This window comes from Lethenteron reissneri, chromosome 17 (assembly GCF_015708825.2).
Source record: "Lethenteron reissneri isolate LAM-NWPU_2019-01 chromosome 17, ASM1570882v1, whole genome shotgun sequence".
NCBI classification, from domain to species: Eukaryota; Metazoa; Chordata; class Hyperoartia; order Petromyzontiformes; family Petromyzontidae; genus Lethenteron; species Lethenteron reissneri.
Window position 1 is genome coordinate 3,945,059 of NC_083795.1, and position 23,733 is coordinate 3,968,791.

At 49.4% G+C, this 23,733-nt stretch overlaps 1 protein-coding gene across 3 annotated transcripts in view; it reads right to left on the reverse strand.

Annotated features, from left to right (window-relative positions):
* LOC133343336 (fibroblast growth factor receptor 2-like) overlaps nucleotides 1–23,733 on the reverse strand; it is an 83,789-nt gene that overhangs the window by 9,767 nt on the left and 50,289 nt on the right. For 2 of the 3 annotated variants that reach the window (XM_061552863.1, XM_061552861.1), the window contains 11 exons: nucleotides 22,029–22,152; nucleotides 17,257–17,447; nucleotides 14,754–14,898; nucleotides 10,680–10,879; nucleotides 9,491–9,639; nucleotides 8,712–8,833; nucleotides 8,130–8,240; nucleotides 6,494–6,687; nucleotides 5,591–5,713; nucleotides 2,545–2,615; nucleotides 198–335 (listed from right to left, as the gene is read on the reverse strand). In XM_061552863.1, coding sequence (XP_061408847.1) covers nucleotides 198–335; nucleotides 2,545–2,615; nucleotides 5,591–5,713; nucleotides 6,494–6,687; nucleotides 8,130–8,240; nucleotides 8,712–8,833; nucleotides 9,491–9,639; nucleotides 10,680–10,879; nucleotides 14,754–14,898; nucleotides 17,257–17,447; nucleotides 22,029–22,152 — 1,568 coding nt within the window. Of the gene's footprint in view, nucleotides 1–197; nucleotides 336–2,544; nucleotides 2,616–5,590; nucleotides 5,714–6,493; nucleotides 6,688–8,129; nucleotides 8,241–8,711; nucleotides 8,834–9,490; nucleotides 9,640–10,679; nucleotides 10,880–14,753; nucleotides 14,899–16,023; nucleotides 16,163–17,256; nucleotides 17,448–22,028; nucleotides 22,153–23,733 lie in introns of all 3 variants that reach the window. The other variant, XM_061552862.1, reaches the window with a different exon arrangement.

The window sequence follows — 23,733 nt, forward strand, 5'->3', positions numbered from 1 at the left end:
AACACACTTCCCATCAACCACAAGACCTTCAGGGAATGCATCATTTCTCAGCATCGGTTCAATACGAGCAAAGCTCTGGATCAGTTTTTAACACAAAATGTTTCATCAGCAGAGTCGGGCTCGCTTGAACCAACGCCGAGTGAACTGCCAGACGTTATTGGCAAGGGTGCTCTGTGCAAGACACGGGTCCTACTCACAGCTCGGTGGAGCAGAGGGCCGGCCTGTCCATGCGGTGTCCCTCCTTGAGGAGTTTGAACAGCTCCTCCACGGGGATGCCAGGATAGGGAGAGCCTCCCAGCGTGAAGATCTCCCACAGCAGCACCCCGAACGACCACCTGGATGCGACGAACGTGGAGCAACGGACGTGAGCGAGCAGCAGACAGGTACACGCTCGCACACTCCCATACTGCCCACACACTCTCTAACTGATGGTCACGCTGTTCTGTACGGCGACGCTGTACGAATGCAATTTGTTCTGGGAGAATGCGTTCCCACTCAGATGTGTGTGGCCTGGTGGTCATCTCCACCCACCACAACAACCTCACATGATGATCCCTCATCATCATCATCTTTGATATAGCATCTTACACACTAACAGCGATAGATTTGCAGTCTATAGGCATGAGTTTTAAACTTGTCAGTCGTTACAATTACAATCATTTTTTGTTATTTACAGACTGAACAGAAGTTCCCTTAGCCGGGCTGCACGCGGCAAGTTACGCACGCGGGTTACGTCATCGCCCGCTGTACGGCAACGGCCGCTTCTTGCTGCGTCTCGTACCGGGCTAGCCCCTCTGCCCCCCCGTGCGGCACCGGCGAGCGAGCGCCGATAGCCGACAAACCGGCGACGTCGCAAACACGTCTGGCATTCGGTGATGGTGCCACTGGCTCACCTGGCGCTTAAAAGTGAAAGCCAATTTCGATTTAAAGCTTTCGTGACTGCAGGGATTCATCTTCTTGTTTCTTTAGGTAAAGTCACGTAGAAGGGAAGTAATAAAATAATAAAAATAAAACATAATAAAACAATTCTCACGACGTTTCGGCTACAACGCAAGCAGCCGTCTTCAGGTGAAGAATGAGACACTACCAAACTAGGAGCTTATATATAAGCTGCATTGGGGGTTGAAGAGCGCCTTAACAAAAAGAATGTGCATGTGAAGAGGGATTTAGCATATTCATAAAAAATGCGTAGGCGTTGGGCGGGGGGGTGTCAAAGTCATATTATGCCCATGCATTATGCAGGATCAGCAGCAACCAAGGGGGGTGCAGGGATTAGCAGTAACAAAGGAAAGGAATGTTAATGATATGTAGCTGCAGTTACTCAACAACACGTAGAAAACTAAAGTATAAACTACATAAAAAACTAAAGTATAAACTGCATCGCACCATCAGTATACTTACTATACTCTATAATAAGCTGAGTTACTAACAGCAAGTAATACATTACAATTTTACCTCGTAAAAATTCTATAATATGCTTCCATCTAAACCTTATTCTCTTACATCACACGAGCATATACCGTACTATATACTGCCATAGATAAACCCAACATTAAATTATATACTGTATTGCTGTAAACCAACCTATATCTTATACATTTAATATCACACTATGTATTATTCTACACACCCTAATGTGTATCGAAATGGTTTATTACGTCCTTCCAATGATTGCTGAGCCAGAATCCATCTTCTCGGTTAACAACTTTAACCGAGAAGATGGATTCTGGCTCAGCAATCATTGGAAGGACGTAATAAACCATTTCGATACACATTAGGGTGTGTAGAATAATACATAGTGTGATATTAAATGTATAAGATATAGGTTGGTTTACAGCAATACAGTATATAATTTAATGTTGGGTTTATCTATGGCAGTATATAGTACGGTATATGCTCGTGTGATGTAAGAGAATAAGGTTTAGATGGAAGCATATTATAGAATTTTTACGAGGTAAAATTGTAATGTATTACTTGCTGTTAGTAACTCAGCTTATTATAGAGTATAGTAAGTATACTGATGGTGCGATGCAGTTTATACTTTAGTTTTTTATGTAGTTTATACTTTAGTTTTCTACGTGTTGTTGAGTAACTGCAGCTACATATCATTAACATTCCTTTCCTTTGTTACTGCTAATCCCTGCACCCCCCTTGGTTGCTGCTGATCCTGCATAATGCATGGGCATAATATGACTTTGACACCCCCCCGCCCAACGCCTACGCATTTTTTATGAATATGCTAAATCCCTCTTCACATGCACATTCTTTTTGTTAAGGCGCTCTTCAACCCCCAATGCAGCTTATATATAAGCTCCTAGTTTGGTAGTGTCTCATTCTTCACCTGAAGACGGCTGCTTGCGTTGTAGCCGAAACGTCGTGAGAATTGTTTTATTATGTTTTATTTTTATTATTTTATTACTTCCCTTCTACGTGACTTTACCGAAAGAAACAAGAAGTGAAAGCCAAGTTACCACCCCCCCACCCGCGGAGGTGGTGTACTCACAAGTTACCCCCCCCCCCCACCCGCGGTGGTGGTGTACTCACACGTCGCTCTGGTGCGTGTACACGCGGTCGAACAAGGCCTCCGGCGCCATCCACTTCACCGGCAGACGACCCTGAAGGGCGAGAGCGACGCAACGATCAACGCGGCTGCAATCCGGTCGGCCGTGCGGTAGAATCCAGGTAAAAGCACGCTCACTTGGGGGCAAGGCCGGCTGTGCTTATATCCAAAGCAGTGTGCTCATATCAGAACTTTTCCCTTTGCCTTCCCTCCCGTCACCAGCGTAATGTAAGCACGTGTCTCGATTTTATCGGAGGCGTGCTTCTATAAATTGCACTTAGTGTCCAGCGTCTACCGTCTAACGGCAAAACCACGTGCAGCAGCAGCATGTCTGCCGCTCCGGAGCGAGTTACGTCTTCCTCTGTGTGTGCGTGACTGCGTATACGTGCGTGCGTGCGTGCAACCAAAAGCGCCGACAGATTCCCAAGTCAAGTCAGCCACCCGTGCTGTGGCTACAACGCCGAACGTGCTTATTCTTTGCTGGGGCCTTTTAAGCGGCACGATTTACCCAAGCAGCCTGGCTCAGCTGCAGCAGGGATGCCGTTAACAGACGTCTCTTTTGGGGAAGGGCGCAACGCAAGTCTCCGTTTTCATTGCAACATTGTATATGCAGCGCACCTGTTCCTTTTTACTTGGACGTTATAAATGCCTAGATACCCTCTTTTTTTTGGGATTTGAGCGGCGTTAATGAAGTGCACCTTCATTATTAGACATGGCCAATCTGTAAGGAGGCAATGTGACAGATCAGGCTCAAGAATGATTAACTTGTGAAGGAACATTGCATGCCGATCTGGAAAATAAGCACCATACCCTACACTGCAAAGTAGAACGAGCAATATTCTCATGTTAAAATGTAAGGAATATTCTTGCCATCATCCTACGTCAAATATTTTAAACTTTAAAGAATTTAGTTCTAGGAATTGTCTTTATCTCAATACAAGTTATTATAAAAAAAAGCTCACATTTTCACGATAAAGATATCTATGGAAGGAAATCTGGTTTGGGTTTTGGCACTGTGATATGTACGGCCTTTGATCGTGTTAATATACTAATATACCAAAAAAATCATATCCAAACAACCCAATAAAAACATTCAAACTCATCCTTTCCGACCACAGCAAGCCTAAAAAAATAATTCATTTCCCATGAGCTACACAAAACGGTTTCAAAGGTCTCTGCCCTCCTATTCTTCGAATATAAAATGTTCAAGAAAAATAAATAACCGTGCTTTCCCTTCCTTTCACCATTTCATGACCGTGACAAAAATTCTGTACGCCGGTGTCGTGTCGAACGTCGCCGGCGAAAGCAAAACAAACTCCCCTCACCGGCCCCCTCTCTACACCCTCCACAAACCGCAGTGACAAAGGGGAGGGAGTGATGGGGGGGGGTATAGTGGGGGGGCATGGTGGTGGGGGGGGGCCCGCTCTCCAATGCCTGCACACAAAGGGCGTAAGCCAATCTGCTTGACCTGTAGCTGTAAAAATAACCGGTCACGAAAATTGCACGAAGCCTTTGTTGAGGAAATCGTGCAAAGAGGGCGAGTTGGGGAAAAAACAAAACCTGCCCGTGCCATACGTTGATAATTGTTGTTTTTCCCTAAATGTCAAAATATTCACGTGAAATATTAGACATGTCTACATTTATACAATATTAAGTTAACCGACAATGTTATTCACTCACTTGGCACTGCTGGCTTGGCTTAAATGTACTTGGTTATGAAGCTGGGCGTTACTACGGCTACTGTAAAAGCCCGACTGCACACGTGCTACATAAGGCTATGTTATGGTAATTACATTTTAAATTGTAATTAAAGCACATTTTCTAAAGCAATTAGAACCGCAACTATAGTACAAGTGGATGTTTTAACTACCTGAAATAATTTAATAGCAGAATTATATTGTCACTGGGTGTCAATTAACCATACTTACTTTGGAGAAAACCCGAATTAAGTTTGTTTGCAACGGTTAACTGGGTTGCCGCTTAATTTTAATTCGGCTTCATTACTCGTAAAAACATCTGTGACGACACGTATGCACGCCGACGGCTAAAATGACTGCATAAAATCCACCTGATGTTTTGTCAAGTGATGTTCACCAAAGTTAAAAATTAATCCCATGTTGAATTGGACCAATGACAACTCACCAAGTCGCTACACGGGAGGTTGTACCGCTACCCCATGAGAGTGGCAATTCCTTGCAGCCATTTAGCAAAATAATATAATAAGCGTTGCGTTAATCAGCCGTGAGCTTCAGCAGTGCTCAATGGTTCATGTGATGGTGGCTCTGAGCTGCAAACAGCCAAGAAAGCAGCCTCGCTCTTTCTGAACCACAAACATAAACCATTAAAAACGAAACTATTTTTATTTGACCAGGTAAGGCCCTCCCCCTGAGCTACCTAAATCTTTCTCAGCAGCGATCTGGTCACAAATGATAGCTCAACGAAGCGACTTATCATTTGGAAATTTATAGCAGCCACATACTCTCAACGCACGTTTCTAAATGTGGAAGGAAAAACCAGAGGACCGGGAGAAAAATCCACGCGACCACTGGGAGAGACACGCAAACTCCAAATATACAGGCGTCAGGGTCGGGATCGAACCCACGAACTCCTGCATACCAGGCGAGGGAGTTAACATCTCCTAGCCACCACTGGGCCAAGGGGCTCCCACCCAATGCCGTCCACCCTTCACGATCCCCCACCGCCTCCATCCTGCGCGCTCCTCCAAATCTTCTAACCTCGCACCGCCGTCTCATTTTCTATCGACCTCCCTTTCTCCCTCCATCGGCCTCCATTCTGCTGTTCACACTGCCCATCTGTCACGTGATGTCTTCGCGAGATGCCCTGCCCAAATCCGTTTCAATATTTTTTATTTCGTGAATCACGCCCGTTATCTAATTGTCGTCCCTCTTCGTTACGTTCGCAGCCTCCTTTGCCGTTGCTCTCCCGGTTAAGCGGGAGGCCGGCACAAAGCGGGACGCACGGCGCGTGATGCCAGAGGCAGCGCGAGGCCACGGAACACGCGAGACTCACGTTGGAAGTCTTCTTGTAGTAGTCAATGTAGTTGACGTCGCGGGCGAGGCCAAAGTCCGCGATCTTCATCACGTTGTCGTCCGTCACGAGCACGTTCCGTGCCGCCAGGTCTCGGTGGATGCACTGCGTCGCACAAGCATCGTCGCGGAGAGAGCGCGCGATGCGAATCAACGAAGATTGGAGGCAAAAATGTGCAAGCCCTGCAATTGCTCGCTCACGCCACTGTGGACGGGAGGGGCCTCGCAGTCGAAGGCGCTTTCGAGAGCCCTTGCAGAGGGCACGTCGGCCTAACTCGTCCATGCTCGTTAAAGCATCTTGGAAGAAAGAGGGCAGAAGTGTACCCGCGGTTTGCCCCACCACACGTGACCTCCTCCAGCACAATGTAATGTGGTGTGCCCGTTAATGCCTCTGGGTGGACAAAGGTAGGGATTTGGAAGCATCCAAAATAACCGCGTGTGTAAGTGGCATCATCTCGTTCATATACGGCAGTACCAATTATGATAAATATTAATGGTTCCACTCGCTCTATGCGGGTTTGGTCCGTGTGGTTTCCCGTATATCCTATTTCTCCCCAAAATTCTCTCTATCTGGTCCGAATTCACCCATAACGCGGCGATGCGATCGGACGTGGGGCAACATTGTGTGTGTACTGTACCGTATGTACCATGTGCGCTACTCGGCAGCCAGCCGTGCCGCGCGGTTTCGCTTTGTGGAACGCACATACCGTATAAAGAGAGGGAAACCTGTACTCCTCTCATAATAACCCCTTTGTCACGAAAACTATCGTCGATGCATTTTCGAGCAAAATCCGGGAAAAGGGTTGTTTGTCCGATTCCTTACGGCAACGTCAGAAAGGTGAAGGGGGCACGCAAGCAACAACGTCGTCGGGCGTGAGCGGCGAACCTTCTTGGAGGCGAGGTACTCCATGCCCCGCGCCACCTGGTAGGTGAACGACACCAGCTCCTTGATGGAGAGCTGCTCGCCCTGCGCGCTGGCGGCGCCCTCGAACGTGTACTCCGTGCCGGGCGGCCGGCGGGCGCGCAGGAACTCGCGCAGGTTCCCCTTCGCCGCAAACTCCACAATCACGTACAGGGGCCCTGGGGTGGAGTGGGGTGGAGTGGGGGGGGGATTAAGAGGGGGGGAATGGAGGTGGTCGGATAAGCGCTGGGAATGGCAATTATCAGAATCCACATTTTGAGACCGAGTTACGACGACTTGATGCTGAGGTTGTCAAATCACTTATGAATCCAAATTGCAACCGGAAGGTCAAGATGTCGAATCGCGGACGTGGATGAACTCGGCCCATCGTGCCTCTGGGTCGACGTGCATCACTCTGCGGGAGCTACGAAGCGGTTTCCCGCACCTCCGATTAGCGCAGTTGGCTACGTACGGTGCAAAAGAAGTTCAACATACATGAATGGACTGATAGAACTGGCACGGGAATTCCATCTGCTGAAGTAGGACTGGCAATGAAGATTGAAACCCCTGCCGCCCGCCTCTCAATGTTTCTCCTTCAGTGATCCGTTACGTAATCTGTCACACGGTGTGTGATGTATTACGTAATCTGTCACACGGTGTGTGATGTATTACGTAATCTGTCACACGGTGTGTGATGTATTACGTAATCTGTCACACGGTGTGTGATGTATTACGTAATCTGTCACACGGTGTGTGATGTATTACGTAATCTGTCACATGGTGTGTGATGTATTACGTAATCTGTCACACGGTGTGTGATGTATTACGTAATCTGTCACATGGTGTGTGATGTATTACGTAATCTGTCACATGGTGTGTGATGTATTACGTAATCTGTCACACGGTGTGTGATGTATTACGTAATCTGTCACACGGTGTGTGATGTATTACGTAATCTGTCACATGGTGTGTGATGTATTACGTAATCTGTCACATGGTGTGTGATGTATTACGTAATCTGTCACACGGTGTGTGATGTATTACGTAATCTGTCACACGGTGTGTGATGTATTACGTAATCTGTCACACGGTGTGTGATGTATTACGTAATCTGTCACACGGTGTGTGATGTATTACGTAATCTGTCACACGGTGTGTGATGTATTACGTAATCTGTCACACGGTGTGTGATGTATTACGTAATCTGTCACATGGTGTGTGATGTATTACGTAATCTGTCACATGGTGTGTGATGTATTACGTAATCTGTCACATGGTGTGTGATGTATTACGTAATCTGTCACATGGTGTGTGATGTATTACGTAATCTGTCACACGGTGTGTGATGTATTACGTAATCTGTCACATGGTGTGTGATGTATTACGTAATCTGTCACATGGTGTGTGCGTCTGAGTGAGCAGCAACTCGTTACCAAGTGCACTTTCCGCACCTCCGATGAGCACGGCTGGCTACGTAAGGTGTGAAAGAAGTTCCACGTGCATGCATGCATGCATACGAGCGATCGGCTTCTGTTCCTGCACCGCATTTGTCCACGTCGCCTTTGCAATAACGGAAACCGTGCAAATCCCCATCACGAGGGAGCCGCCGCTCCACACTCACCGCCCTGCGTGCACGCCCCCAGCAGGTTGATGATGTTTTTGTGCTTCCCGATGTTCTTCATCATCTCCATTTCTGACACCAGGTCATAGAGGTCCTTGTCCGTGGCGTCCTCTGCGTGTGGGAGATCGGACAAAAGGGCGAATGCATCACATCACTGCAGCCAAGGGAGCTATGCCATTAGGGTACGTAAATTGAGTAACAATACGTCGGTGCATTTATGGTGCAGTTTCAGAGTACGTTGCGAACAGACACACGGGACTGTCAGAGCCCATGGATGAAGTCGATCGTTCAGACAAAAACACAGAATTATAAAAGCAGTTACGATTTAATATTTGTCAACGCGTGTCAGCGGCAACGGTTCGTGTGCCGGTGCTGGACGCGTTGTTGCATCGTTGGATCGTGAGAGGTGGCGCCGACTTTGGGGGGGGGGGGTGGGTGCCCTCATCCGGCAGCGAATCGATCGTGTGCGACGACGATAACAATGGTGTCGACGGCCAACTGACGGTGACGTCAGGGTTCAGCGTTCCCACGGCCGCCACGCCAGCGGGCGGAGCGTGCGGCGTGCTGGAGCGAGCGGCTCACCCTTCAGCATCTTGACGGCGACGCGGAGGCTGCGGTTGGGCTTCTCCTTGTCGATGCCCAACGCCTCGGCCATCACCACCTGCCCGAAGCAGCCCTCGCCCAGCGGCTTGCCGAGCGTCAGCCTGCAGACGCGCACGCAATAAAGACAATGATCCCAGGCGCGTAGCCTTAACAGACTGTTGGGGCAACGGCGAATGTCGCGACCGCTGGCTACCTGACGAAGAATCGATTTGTTGATTCACATCGATTCGCTAGCTCACGATACGACACGATTCATCGCGTGCGTTGGGAGCGACTTTTCAATTCGTGCGTTTTACCGAACAGCATGGGTTCAGCCGATTCCTGCAGGAACTGGAGGCGAATCATTTAAAGATAAAAAAATATAATATACATAATCTCGAACTGAATCTGGGTAATAGATTGTGACTACAGCTGAGTGATTCGTCTATTAAGGCGACAAAAAATAGTAATCGGCTACTTTTTGTGGTGGATTACTCGGGACTGTTTATCAATTGTGATTGCCCTGGCATCCTGCATCCTCATGAAGGTGGGAAACCCCCTTCAAGCCACGCCCTGCGTGAAGAGGCCAACGGTGGAATCTTCCCCCCCCGCCCAACTATTATGTACACGTGCATCGGTTTGCCCGGCTCTACCTCCGATGGCAGGGTGGGGTAAAATCGTCAAACGCCTCATCATTGCTTCGTTGCCGAGTAACAAGCGAAGAGGAATAAGAACAGTAGGAGCAATGGTCGTGACGAGAATGATAACGGGTGACGAACCATTCCCGAGAGAACTCCCAGCGTGGATCTTCGGTCAGCTCGTACTCTGAGACCCCGGCCAGCGTCGGGGAGTCTCCCGACGAGAAGCGGCCGCCCCGCATCACGAGCGGCACGCTCGAGTTCATCGAGCCGTTCGACTCCACCGATACCTGGGGGCGGCAGCAGCGGGATCCCCACATGCGGTTAATAATGGACGTCGATGTTGAACGCACGCAATGGACACGGCATGCCCACAAACACACGTCATGCCCAGAGAGCCACGCACATGCCCACCCACAATCACAAACTCGCACACACTCGCACACCCACAGCCACACACACACACACAGACTGAGACATTTGACATTGTCGATTTCCTATTCGAACTATTCTAGCAGTCTAGGAGAGGGCTTCAGAGATAAAAATGTGTAAATTCCTCAGTGCACAGACCTGTTGTCCATGCACAGCAAGTGCTGTTAGTGAGCACCTCTGAAGGTTGGCACGGCGCATGAAAGTAATTTAGCCAACACCACACCTCGCCTCCTTTGTCTCCCCGGGCATTTTGTTAACACACCGCTGCTAAAGACCGTCCGGCATGTTGTGGGCTTCTTGGTGCCTTATGCTCCACGGGGAGCGAAGAGGAGTCAGTAAGCAGCAGGAACTCATCTAAGGCTGAGTCGACAAAGGGGAGGCCCAGAATCAGTTTCGATATACCCCACCGATGTTCGCCGCAAGTGGAAATTGATCCCAGGTTGCCGGGTTCGTAGCGCAGTGCACTTAACCAATATGCTACCACTGACACACACACACATGGTGCGACTGCAAATGGTGGCACCACCACCACCAAAGATCCCCGTGTAGCCTTAACAGACTGTTGGGGCCAGTGCTGTTAAGCGAACATGTATGAAGGCCGACACTGCACACGAAGGGGTGGGTGGCTAGCACCACGCCCGGCCGCCTTTGTCTCCCCAGTGGCGATGTTTACACACCGCACCAGGTACTCATTTGAGGCTGAGTCGACCTAGGCAAGGTACAAGGCCGGTTCAGATAATCGTCACTGGTGTTGGCTGCGAGCGAGAATTGAACTCGGGTTGCCAGGTTCGAAGCGCGGCACGCTAACCGCTACACTACCGCTCCCTATTAACCACTACGCTACCACTGACACACACACACAACACACACAACACACCATCATCATCATCACAATCACCTGTCTCTTGAGAGGGATGCCTTTGGAGAGCTTGCAGAGTTTGGGCTCATTGAAGGGCGGCTTCTGCGCCTTAGGCGTCCGCATTCGGCAAAATACCACGACGGCAATCATCATGAGTATGAGCAAGCCGGCCGTGCAATAAATGCCAATTTCCAAATAATCTGGGGGAGCGAGGCCGACCTTCACCTCAGTGCTCTCCGCTGTCGGGAGGGGGGGGGGGGTCACGGTGGCACGAGGTCAAGCAACGAAATGTGTGAAGAAAACGCACGACGCGACGGTGCCGTCCGGTAATTACGCAATGTAAGTATTATGCACTTCTGTGTTGATAAGCTGCATAAAATAAGTGCTAAATGTTAACGATTAAACAATGCATTTGATTATGGCAGGTAGGAGCACCTGGTCCTTAGAACTGTACTGTGTGTTAATCGTGTTAAGTTTGCTAAACGAACTCAATGCGTCTTCTCGGTTCTTTCGGTAAAGTCACGTAGAAGGGAAATAACGCAAGCAGCCGTCCTCCTTGCGTTGTGGCCGAAACGTCGTGAAAATTGTATTTTATTATGTTTTATTTTTATTATTTCCCTTTTACGTGACTTTACCGAAAGAACCAAGAAGATGAATCCCTGCAGTCACGAAAGCTTTAAATCGAAATTGAACTCAATGCGATTAATAAGCATCGCTAGTTACTTAACTAAACGCGCCGACTGCACACACAAAATTAAAACAAAGTAAAAGAAACATTCAATATCTCAGCAATGTTTTCCTGATAATCCAGTTTGAATATCTCAAACTTTCAACTGTGAACATGGCATTATCAGGAATACCGAAACACGGGCTGCTTTAGCGGACTGAGACTGCGGAATGTGTCAAAGATGCGTTAGAATTTGTGAAAATATTTTGATGAGTCCCCTCGTGTACATGTTTCAAAATATTAATGATTTTTTCAATGTTAAGTTTAATCAGTGAGACCCACCCTAATTGCTAGGCTAATATCTATTTCACAAGACCTAAATAATGTACCAATACTATTTAAATGAATTATTAAATCACACTTAAATGTAACTCAAGGCCAACATTGCATGTGAGATGTTCATAATAATTTGAATAGCCTTTGTGATTATTTAAAATTGCATTTTTTCACGTAATTTAGCATGCATGCATATGCAAAATTAACATTTCAATAGAAAAAAATATTCAATTGTACTCCAGTACTGTGGTCAATTATGCAACCCTAAGAAATACACTTGACTTGTAAAAGAGCCGTATTTGGATCAAGTGTTTGTGTTTTTGTCAGCTAAAGCAGTTCCGGTTCAGTTCCTAGCAGTCCCTCTCGGCCAGATAATCGAGTTTAGAGCAGCATCTGCCCAAACCGGAGGCTCGTTTATTATCGAGGCGCCGAGAGGGAACAACTGCTGCTGCCGCTGCTTCGTAAAATAAAGACAGCGGCATCAGCTGCTAGGCATCAACACCCACATGCAGAAAAACAAAACACGCGAATGGATACAAACTGCACACTTTCCACGACATTACAAAGTGCTTCCGATTACATCTGAACCCATCTGGACACACAGGCTTTCTACGGACGTTTTCCTGGGGTTTTTTTTTGTTGCGTCCTTTTCTTGGAATGTATTTTAAGAGTGTGGCTGATTAAAAGAAAATCCCATCTCGTTGGTTCTCTTGGCGAGGGATGGCGGCTCAAGCACATGAACAATCTGTTGTTTTCGCGGCGACTTTTCTGCTCAAAAGTCAAATGGGGACTTTCTCGCAAGAATCAATGGCAGCCAGTGCCTGTCCCACACCTAACCTGGGTGATTTCTGTTGCTCTGAAATCCGTGAAGTAATAATGATGACAAAAAAGCATGTGTGTAAAAATTTATATTTCGTGTGTACGGAGAAAGTTTTTTTTTTAAAGCCTCTCATGTCACGGGCTAAACTGGCCACCCGATGCTTCATTGTTATGACTGCAAGGGAGCACCTACAGCCAGCGATTAGATGCCTCTTCAAATAGTATTTGGCACAAATCCCAAAAATAACAAAATAAACCTAAATCCACTGCCAATTAAAGTATGTTTCTAAATAAGCATCTACATCTATATTATTAAAGTAAATTATTTTTGTAAACAATAAATGCACGTCATGAGGCTAATCCGAGAGTTTACAGGCTTATTAATAGTTCACGCCTTAAGCGATTCGATAAGGTATAAACACGAATCGGGATATACGATTTAATTTCAAGACCAATTATGTGTCTCACTTGTACAATTTTGTCCACTCCATTAGCCTAGATGCAGCAGGCCGACCTTTCGCGTACAACTTGGGACAAATTGTAAACCCTCCTCACGCACGCCTCGGCGCGCGTATCATTCCAAATTGACGAATCAATGCTATCGTTAACCGCCAAACGGTTGACCCGGAGGTCAAGGAGCGCGTGTGCGCGCGCATACTGCCCACACGGAGGCTCCCCTTGAGAGTTCTGCCCCTGCCCACCGCCCCCCCACCCCCCGCCAAACACTGGATGCAGAGATTCTCAGCTGCTGCGTTCAGTGGCTGCGCGTAGGGCAACCTGCTCCCCCGAAGCTGGTCCAAAGCAGCAACTCTTAAATTAAATTCGTCGGCGGATTTAGCGTCGCGTTTGGGAGTCAATGGGGGCCGGGAGGGATGCCGGACCATGGGAGATAATTTGAGCGTAGACGCAGATGCGCAACTGCAGGAACACGCCGACGTTTTGAAGCCGTGCGGATCGCGCCGTTGAAGGAAATGCGAGCCGCCGTCTCACGGGCCAAAACAACGTAATAAACGCCGGATTGGGCGGCAATTCTCAAGAGTAACGCTGAAAATCGATGTCCCACATTCTGATGTGACGTGGATAAGCAGTTCTAAAAATGAGCGACAAATGGAAGCTGTGCGCTAAGCCGCAGAACCGCTGGGTGTAATGTGCCTGTGTTAGTGCGCATCTCTCGATGAGCATAAAGATATTCGACAAGTGTAACATTATTTAGCAACAAGGAGCCAGCCAACTGCTGAGCGTGAGCAGCCAATTATTATACACCACCACCACCACACGATGCAAAAACGAGATGGAAGTTTCTTTTAAGTCCGTAAAAATGTGCAACGTAATAATAACTTTTCACACAACGAGGTTGGGATTGAGTTGTCCTTGGAGACCGAACCCACGCGCCTCGCCGCCAACTTTGTGAACCGTGTTTTGCGTTTCGTGCACCCGATGCAAATTGCTCGTGCCCAGAGGAGCCACAATGGCAGACACTGAAAGGACCCCCCCTGCGACAGGGCTCCGCTGCCGTTTGTTTTTCGCGACGCCGTGTTCCCAAGTTTCAGTGAATCGGAAGCACTTTGTAGGAAACTGCACGCGTATAGCATTTATCAAAGAAGACACCGCACATAAAATATGTGACGTTACCACTAGAAACGCTGCTTTGGTAGCCACAAGGCCGTGTCGGAGTTTAAGGATCGTGACTTAGCTCTCACTCGACGGTCGTGTGCAAAAGCCAAAGAAATGTTGGGGGGGGGGGGGGGTTTTGGACCGGAGAAAAGGGGGTGGCATTGTCTGACTTTGGCACAGTTTGGCATTGAAAAAAATGTAAGTTGCAATAATAATGACTTTAATTTAGAATTCGTAACGTCTCTTCAGGGTAACGTGACCTGACAGTGGAAATTGCAATTTTGCAAATTGTGCGATGAACATCATAATTCTCTGTGATGACAGACGTCAAGATGCAATGAAGTTAACGGTGAGCTGCTGGCAATGGCGATGATAACGGTAAACTGAAGCTCCACCGATTGTTACTGTGATGATAACCACGGCTAACATATAGAAACATTAACTTAAAACACAGAAAACCAAGACTGCGCAAATTCACGCTTCAGCTGAGAAGCCATCGCAAGATTTTGCCTGATACGCATTGGCTTTTACACACACGCCAGTAGGGTTTTTGTTTCATTTTTTACGGCTCATTTAAGCGGCTTCAGTGCAAGCCTTCTGGCCCGAGGCCTTGGGACCATCTGTTCAAAGCAGCGTTGTGACTAGTGGCTGCCTTCCTGAAGTTTGTCCATGTATACCTGGGATGACAACCAGCCATGCAGAGTGGTGAGAGATCCCAATGGAATTACCCGCCAAACAAGTATATTCCCCAGCATCGTCAAATGTTACATTCTGTAAATAGAGGACCTCTATCTCCTTGTCTGTGGTATTGACTCCGGCCGTCTAAAAAAAATAAACAATGGAAAGAAAAAACGGAAAAGCACAATAGAAAGGTGAACAGGGAAGGAGAGAGACACAAAACAAAAAACTCCATTGAAATTCCAACAGCGTATGGGGTTTCTAACGTAGCCCCATCACCCTGCAGAAGTTTTTTGAGGGTGCATTGTGGGAAGGGAGGGAAGGGCGGGTGGGGAGACAGGGGAATGGCAATGGGGGTAAACGGGGAGAGAGAGAGGGGTAAATGCAACCAACATCTACAGCACCAACAACAAACCATCTCCTTTGCACCAGGACGCACACACCTTAACCCCTACACCACCAGGGCAGACCCTCTCTAAGGGCCATGCCAGGCACCTCGGCATGGAGAAATTGGCCCACAGTGCAACTCATTCATCGCAGCCTTGCCTTGGCCCGCACCCTGTGGCTGCCAAGGCACAGGGTGAGTGATGAGGACAGCAGAAGCAAGAACAGCAGGAGAAGGATCACAACCGAAGCCATGTGATGCAAGGAGTTCTATAAAGCAGCGGTATTAGAACAAGGCAGGTAAAGACTGATAGTTTTGTCACGTGAAGTGGATTAATCAAGTATCGTTTAAAAAAAGAACAGTTATGCAATAACAGAACGTGTTTATATTAAAACCGACTAAGAGGTAAAATAGCAAAAAGAGAGATACTAAACAAGCTCCATTCTTAATGTTGCATTAAAAAGTTACACGTCAAACTTACGATTCGAATATCAGAAAAGAGAGAGAGCGAGAGTGGTTGAATCGTCGCAGAGCAGCGGTGAACGGCAGGAGGAATGAGAGCTGTAATGAGCCGCACTGTGGGGATTTTTCCATGGCCTTTGATCCGTGCACTGAAAATAACGTCGCTTTTCGGGAAGAGTCGACCTTATTTTGCAAGCGGGGGAATCCAACCGAACCCACCGCCCATCGGAGCCCTGCGCCCGGCCACCCTGCGCAGGGAGGGTCGGAGCAGACGAAGAGGAGGCGGACGGGCGCACCGGGAGGGGGGGGGGGCAGCGATGGTGGGGGGGGGGATGGGGGAGCCCCTCATGCACCCAGCAACACGCAGGGCGGCCGTGGCGGTCATGCGGGCGGGCGGACGGGCGGTCGGACTGTTGCGTTACCTTCTCGTATTGCGAGCCAGGCCGACTGATTAGCCTCGCCTATATAATTGGACACTTTACACACATACTCTCCGGCGTCCGCCTCGCTCACATTGTGGAGCGTCAGCACCTCCAGGCTGGGGCTATTTATCCCCGATCGCTACAACACACAGACCGACCAACGACAACAACACCGACACACAGGAGACCGTGAGCCACGGCGGAGACGCAGCGTACGGGACGGGCGGGGGGGGGGGTGGCCAGCCATCGGGCAAGATGGGCCGCACCCCGCACCATGTCTCCATCGCCATTCAATCCGACGGACGGGGCGGTAAAAATATATATTTTTTGTCGTTGGCTTGTTTTAAGTTTTTTTTTTCTTTTCAGGAAGCAGTCGGGGGGTGGTGGGGGGGGTGGTGTCCACGAGTGATTCCGTGCGCCGCTTTTTAGGATTAATCCGAGCGTCAGTCAAGTCTGCTTCGGTTTAAGCCTCCTCACTCTCTTGTCTCGAGAGGGCCAGCGGGGGGCCCCCCCCGCCAGAGGCCGGCACTGCCGCCGCATCTGGGCCAACGAGGGGACGGCGATGCGTTTCACGCCGACGGCAATTTAAGTTATGTGCGTGTAGCCGGCTCGGGATGCTTAAAAAAAAGAGGGGGGTTAATGGCGAATGTCACACATTGCACAGATGTCGCAGACTGAGATTGATCACTCTTCCAGGGACCATCACGCACACACACTCTTGAACATAAAAGAAAATCAATATTATATCCATAAACACAAAGACCGCCTAACCCCATAGCCTTGACAGACTGTTGGGGCAAGTGCTCTTAGCGAGCACCTTTGAAGGCCAGCACGGCACACGAGGGGGTGGGTGGCCAGCACCACGAATGGCCGTTGTCTCCCTCGTGGCGATGTTTATACAATCGACCTCGGGGAGGCTCGGGACCGGTTTAGATAATCGTCACCGGTGTTGGTAGCCATGAGCAGGAATCAAACTCGGATCTCTTTTGTTCACAGTGCAGCGCGCTAACCGCTGCACAACTTCTCTCCATAAAAACACAACACACACGTGTAACTTGAGGACATCCAATAATAAACACGTACGGCACGCATTCATCTATTAATAAACAGCCGTATACACATTCCATTTGAACGTTTAAAAAAAAAACAATCCCAATTGGCCATTGGGGAACGCGCATTCAACTCGCTTGACCGGGCCGCCCCATCGCCCTCGACACAACGAGCGCGCCGTACCTTCAGGATCTGCACGTAGGGCGAGCCGTCGGGGCCATAGCGGCTGCCGTTCACCTCCACGTGCTTGAGCCACTGGATGTGCGGCTGCGCGTCGCTGTACACCTTGCAGTGGAACTCCACGTTGCTGCCCACCACGGCCGTCTGGTTGGCCGGCAGGCCGGCCTGCAGGATGGGCCGGTGGGGCGAGCGCTCTGCAGGGCGGGGATGGGAAAGGGGCCCCGAGGTTGCGCGAGTCAGGATAAGCGAGTTCTCCAGGGGGCGAGGTTCAAAGGGTTGAAAGATGAAGGAGGTGAGGGACCGATCCGGAGCAATTGAGAACAAGCGCCGTGAGAAAATGGCGGACTATCATCATCGTCATTGAAGCCATGGCTCATGCATTGCTGGATGAAGATCTCCCCAAGCTGCTGACGTCTCTCGCGATCCCGATATGTAATAATCCACCGGGCAACTGCACACGAGCTCATTTCGTAGCTCCATCGCCTCAGCGAATGTTATTAATGGAACGAGCAAAAAAAGTTGCACTGGTAAAATGTTGTTCTTGGTATATCGTTGCGAGTGTTCTGTATTGGAGCGTTTCTGGATGGCTTCATTTGAAATGAAACAAAACAGAACCCACCAGCCAAAGTCCATGTCAGGTCGACTCGGCCTCAAATGAGCACCTGGTGTGGTTTGTAAAAATCGCCACTCGGGAGACAAAGTACGGCCGGGCGTGTTGCGAGCCACCCACCTCCCCCGTCGTGTGCCGTGCCGGCCTTCATCGGTGCTACTCGCTCAAAGAACTTGCCTTAAAAGTCTCTTGAGGCTATACAGGGGATCTTAGTTGTCGACGTCCGCGCGTGTGTGAGTTTATGAGCAAGTGTGTGTGCGCATGAGCGAGTGTGTTTGTGTGTGTGTGCATGAGCGCGCATGTGTGTGCGTGCATGAGCGAGTGTGTGCGTGCATGAGCGAGTGTGTGCGCGTACATGAGCGCACATGTGTGTGTGCATGAGCGAGTGTGTGTGTGTGTACATGAGCGCACGTGTGTGTGTGCGTGCATGAGCGAGTGTGTGTGCGTGCATGAGCGCGCGTGCTGGCACACGGGGGGGAGGGGGCAGGAAGTCGCGTACTGGCACGCGGCGAGGGCCGCGTACCGGCGTAATGAGGGGCCCCTCGGAAAGCGGCGGGGCGGGACGGGATACGGGCAATCATCATGCCCGCCGCCGCCGTCGTCGCGACGCCCGCCACGTGGGAGGCCCCTGCCGCGGCGCTCGCGGCCACCGCGGCCGCTCGAACTGCGCGTTTTCGCTGTTTACGATTTTTTTCCCCCTCTCAAAGCTAAAGTTCGCCCATAAATTTGGGTATAAACTGGCCAATTCCCCATAACCGCAAAACCACACCGGTCATGTGCAGGTTTTTAGAACGCTTTTGTAACAACAACAACAACAACAAAATCTCCTGAACAAAATATAGCCATCCCAAACCGATCCTCAATCGTTCTATTATCATCACCATCAGCCATGATCAATCCACTGCTGGATGAAAGCCACCCCGAGCCGTAGCTATCTCTCAAAGTCTGCATCCCTGGCAACGGCAGATAATTAACTGCAATGACCTAAAAATGGGCTGTGAAGATGATTGATCAAACGGATCATCACAGGCGATGAAGATAAAAAGAGATTGATAGACATTTTGTATCTTATTATTATTACTACGCTGCTCGTTTATCGAGGAAAGCCTCACCGAGTCTCGAGATTCTTTTTCAGGAGGGTCCTGCCAGGTTTTCACAAGCGGCAGGAGGCGTAACGCTGCTGCCCTGTGTAATCCAAACTGCGTAATTTTTTTAGGGAATATTTAGGCATCGGGATGTTTGGCCACTACCATACTCTTAGGTTTTTTCGGTAAAGACTTTACTTGATACAGCAATCGTGCTGTGACGGTTCCACCTGAAGACGGAAGCTTGTGTTGCCTCCGAAACGTCGTGATTTTTTATTTTACTTGTATTAATTTTAATTGAATTTTTTTACCTACGTGACTTTACCGAAAAAACCTAAGAGTATGAATCCTTGCAGTCACGAAAGCTTCAAATCTAGAATTGGCCACTAACAGTTAAATTGTACGTCTGTTTTACTTGTGGTAGGTAACAGGAGAACACCTAAAAAAATATACCGATGCAAAAATATCAGGAGAACGTAGAACCTCCGCACAAAAAGCTGCCCGAGTCAGGAATCAAACCCGGGCCCCTCTAGCTGCGATGCACGAAGACTATACCACCGCACCTTGCCTGTGTTATGGCGAGGCGAGCCCTGGGCAAAGCGCTGTGTATCCATGGACGCCCAAGCGTGTACAAGCTCGGGCGATATAAACACAAGTAACACGATGCGGATTCCGTTCCGCTCACAGCTGATGGGGTGGTCTTCTTGAGATTCCACATTTTGTTACGAATATATTTTGCGGCAGACATGTAGCGCGTGTCCGTGTAAGAAATCCGACATGGTGCAGGCGCGAATGTTTTAATTCTGATTAAATCGGTGACCGTCATAAGTGGTATGCATCTAAACAAGTGCAGACCTAACCTACTTAATTGTGATTATATCACTAATAACAAAAAGCCACTTTATAAACTGCTTAACTAATTTCCAGCTTGACCAATGTTTTTTGTCCCGGTCTATGCTCAGTTCAGACAACAAGACGAAAATCCCCCATACAGCCTTAAGAGGCTGGAGGGGCAAGAGTTGTTAGCGAGCATCAATGAAGGCCGGAAAGGAACATGAAGGGAATGGGTTTCCAGCACCATGCTAGGCCGCCTTTGTCTCCCCAGTGGCGATGTCTACACACCACACCAGGTACTGGTGTTGGCCATGAGCAAGAATGGAACTCGGGTAACCGCTTCGTAGAGCAGCGCGCTAATCGTTACACTACCGCTCCCCATACGGCACAAACGTTCCTCATAACTGTAATGAAACAACCTTGGAAGTGATGTTTCCATGGAGCTTGAGCAAAGGCGGTGGCTCAGCACTTGGCGTTATATCATTTTGATTGCAAAGTGTGTGCCTACAAAGCAAGCCGATATCTATTTGCACAAACAGCGACGCCGCCTGCAGTTAGAGAGGGAAGGCACTTTCAAACAAAAACGCCGCGTGTGTGTGTGTTCGTGCGTGTATCAAGTGACTGAGGCTGCAGCTCATTTGCACCGAGCCAGTGTTGAGATGTACACTTCACAAAGCTCCGTGATCCAACTGCAGCTTGGTACATAGCACATGCACTCAAGATAGATAAACTATCATCACGCGAACTCCGGTCATGCTTGCAGCAGCGGCTTCTGACTAGCCGTCGAGCAAAGACGGTCACCGCATCGCGCGCTTTCAGATGCGCTTCTGCGGGCGTCTGGAACGCTGTTCCTTCCGATATTAGGAAGCCACTGGAGCTATGCACTTTCAAATAATCTATATTGAAAAAGTAATTTTTTGAGAACTGCTTTTTGGGTTTAGTTTGTTGTCGTTCTCCCCCGCACCTCCGATTAGCACGGTTGGCTACGTACCATAATAAAGAAGCTGAACGTACACGTTTGTATGCATGTAGAACTTATTTTGCACCGTACGTCGATTTCGTGTCATCTTCCCAAAAAGAGGGGAACAAACACACGTGCACGAGGAGCAAACGTGCGACGGAGGTGATTCTCTATTTTTAAGTTGATTCTTTATTCACTGTTTAAATATTTAACGTTCAGCAGACCTACGTTACATTAACGGACCAAGGGCCAGATTCGTGTCGCGACGACACGGATGAAACGCACGACCTCGGTGTGATTTGCCCTCTTCATCGCTCACACTGAAGGGTGGCAGCAGATTTTCACCGAAATTCAGACACGTCACCGACTGCTGCATTGGACCTAGTCTCGTACAAGTTGGCTCAAACTTTATGGGTGTTTTTCACATTTATATACGGTGTAAACAAAAAAGACTATAATTATAAATTAATTAAATAATGAGAGATGGGCAGGGAAGGAAAGATGGCTCATTGTGTTGAAGACAGACGGGAGGACGGGATATCTGGCGATGGGTGACACCGATCCCCGCCGTACAAACACCCAGCCACTATGTGGGCCCCACCTGACCACATTAACCATCAGTGGTGTTAATCCGCTCGCATCCCTTCCCCGTCACTTTGGTGCCAGGACCACGGCCGCCGCTGCCGCAGTGTCCAATGTCGCCGCAATTATCGCGAAAGTGGGCAACAAAACACCGACGCGTGTCTGGGAGCCGTGTGTCTCACAAAAACACAAATCGTACACACACCTCTAATCTCACGCATATTACGACCTTTGTTTCGCAGACCGATGACAGCCTCTCAAGCTCCGCCCCCCCCCCCCGCACACTCTAAATGTGTGCAAAGAGTCTGGGACAATGATAACCTGCCGTCTCTTGTAGCAATCTCTGATGGACCTCTTTGAAAGGACTCCTCGGTCCATCCCCGAACTGCATGGTCATCTCGCACCGCTCCGTGAGATTACCACGCGTATCCTTCACATCGCGACGAACGTTTGTGAAAAAAAGACAAGGTAACGGCAGCGAGTGTTTCGCGAGCGTTTCTCGAGTGTTTCGCGAGCGTTTCACGAGCGGGTCAAGGGTGGGTCGCGAGTGTTTCGCGAGTGTTTCGCGAGCGGGTCGTGAGCGGGTCAGCAAGCGTTTCGCGAGCGTTTCACGAGCGGGTCACGGGCCGGTCGCGAGTGTTTCGCGAGCGGGTCGCGAGCGGGTCGCGAGTGTTTCACGAACGTTTCGCGAACGGGCGCTCACCGACGACGTCGAGCTGGTAGGAGTGGTTGACGGTGCCGTGGCGGTTGCGCACCACGCACGTGTAGTTGCCGTGGTCCGAGGGCACGACGCTCTCCATGATCAGGCTCCAGTGCTGGTGCCTCAGCTGCAGCCACACGCACAGCGCAACAGCAGCACGATTCAAACAGCCATCGTCGTCGTCGTCGTCATCGTCGTCATCATCTCCACTGCTCCAGCCAGTGGGGGGAGGGCGGGGTACGTGGGGGTGTGTGGTGGGGGGGGGGGTTAGGTGGTGGTTGGATAGAAGATACAATAGTGTACATGCCTGCCTATCCTTAAAAAAAAACACGTGTCCAAACACATGGTTTGACAGATTATGTCGTCTTCTTTTGGAAAGTCACAACAGAGGTATCCGAATGTTATTTTAAAGCCCGGACGATTAAAGTATATTCTACGGGGATTAACGAGTTAAATCAATTTCACACAAGTGATGTCATTCTTTATTATGTCTTGTTGTTATGGTTTAGTTCCAAATAAATATGTTCCTGACCCTTTTTGAAACCAGCTTGGCAAAAAGGTCCAGCGTGTGTTTATATATCTCACCATTTTCACCTCTTCGTAACACAACACACAACATTATAAAAAAATGACGATTCGCAAACTCCAGTGTTTACACCTCGGGTCGGGAGGCAGATGCTCACAACAAGACAAGTCCAGTTCATCCAACACCTAATCCCATGCGAACGACAAGAGGCACCTCCACCGCCTCATTGGGGTGAAAAGAATGCGAGCGACCAGGGGACTCCTCGATGGCCACGAACAGTTGATGAAATCACACAGTGGGGCCCATTGTCTGCAGCTCGTTGATAATGCGACTCCTTAAGCCTCCACCTGCGTTGGCGTCTGAGCAATGTTCCCAAAGGTGTAATTACGGGCCAGCCGGCTACGCACCGTTCACGTTCACCGCGGTGTACGCCTCACCACGCCTCCCCGTTACCTTCACTGAGGAATCACTGTCACCCGCGTCCCTTTGCAATCCCAATTTTTTCTTAATTTCTACTTTACATCGCCTCTTTACACGCATTGCTGCCCCCACCCACCCGCCCGTGCCCCTCTCTTCCTAAACCAAACACGCCTCCATCGGCTCAACCGCAACACCGCAAGCCGCTCGCGCACCCCAAGGAAGGACGCGGCAGGCAGGCCGTGTGGAGAAGCCTGCATCCTGGCACGCACTAACAGACACCCTCTCACACGGTCACACCTGTACGGGCGGACCGGGCGATCTGTAAATATTTCCGAAAAATATCGTTTAAAGGTTACGTGGAAGTACTTTTAACACTCCAAGACTGCATGTGCGTGGCTATATAAAAACGCAGCTGGCCACTCCAGCTTCTTTGCGTGATCCGTGCGTTGGCAGCGGTGCACGAATGCAAACATAAAAAAAAAACTAATTTGTCAATATCACTGGCCGAGAGGAAGGGGGGGGGGGGAAAACCTAGAAATGTACTACGTTTGGGGTCATGGATCTTCTTCTTCGTAGATGGCCGGAACGTCCACCGGTGATGGAATGGTTCCGTTTCAGTGCCGCGTTACGGACGGACGCGTTTGGGTTGCAGGCCCAGCCTGGGCCCACCGTGGGTCGCCACCGGTGCCAGGGTGGCTCTGCAGCGCCCTTCACGGTGCAGACAGCCACCGGCTGATACTGCGTCGAGTCATCACCAGCACG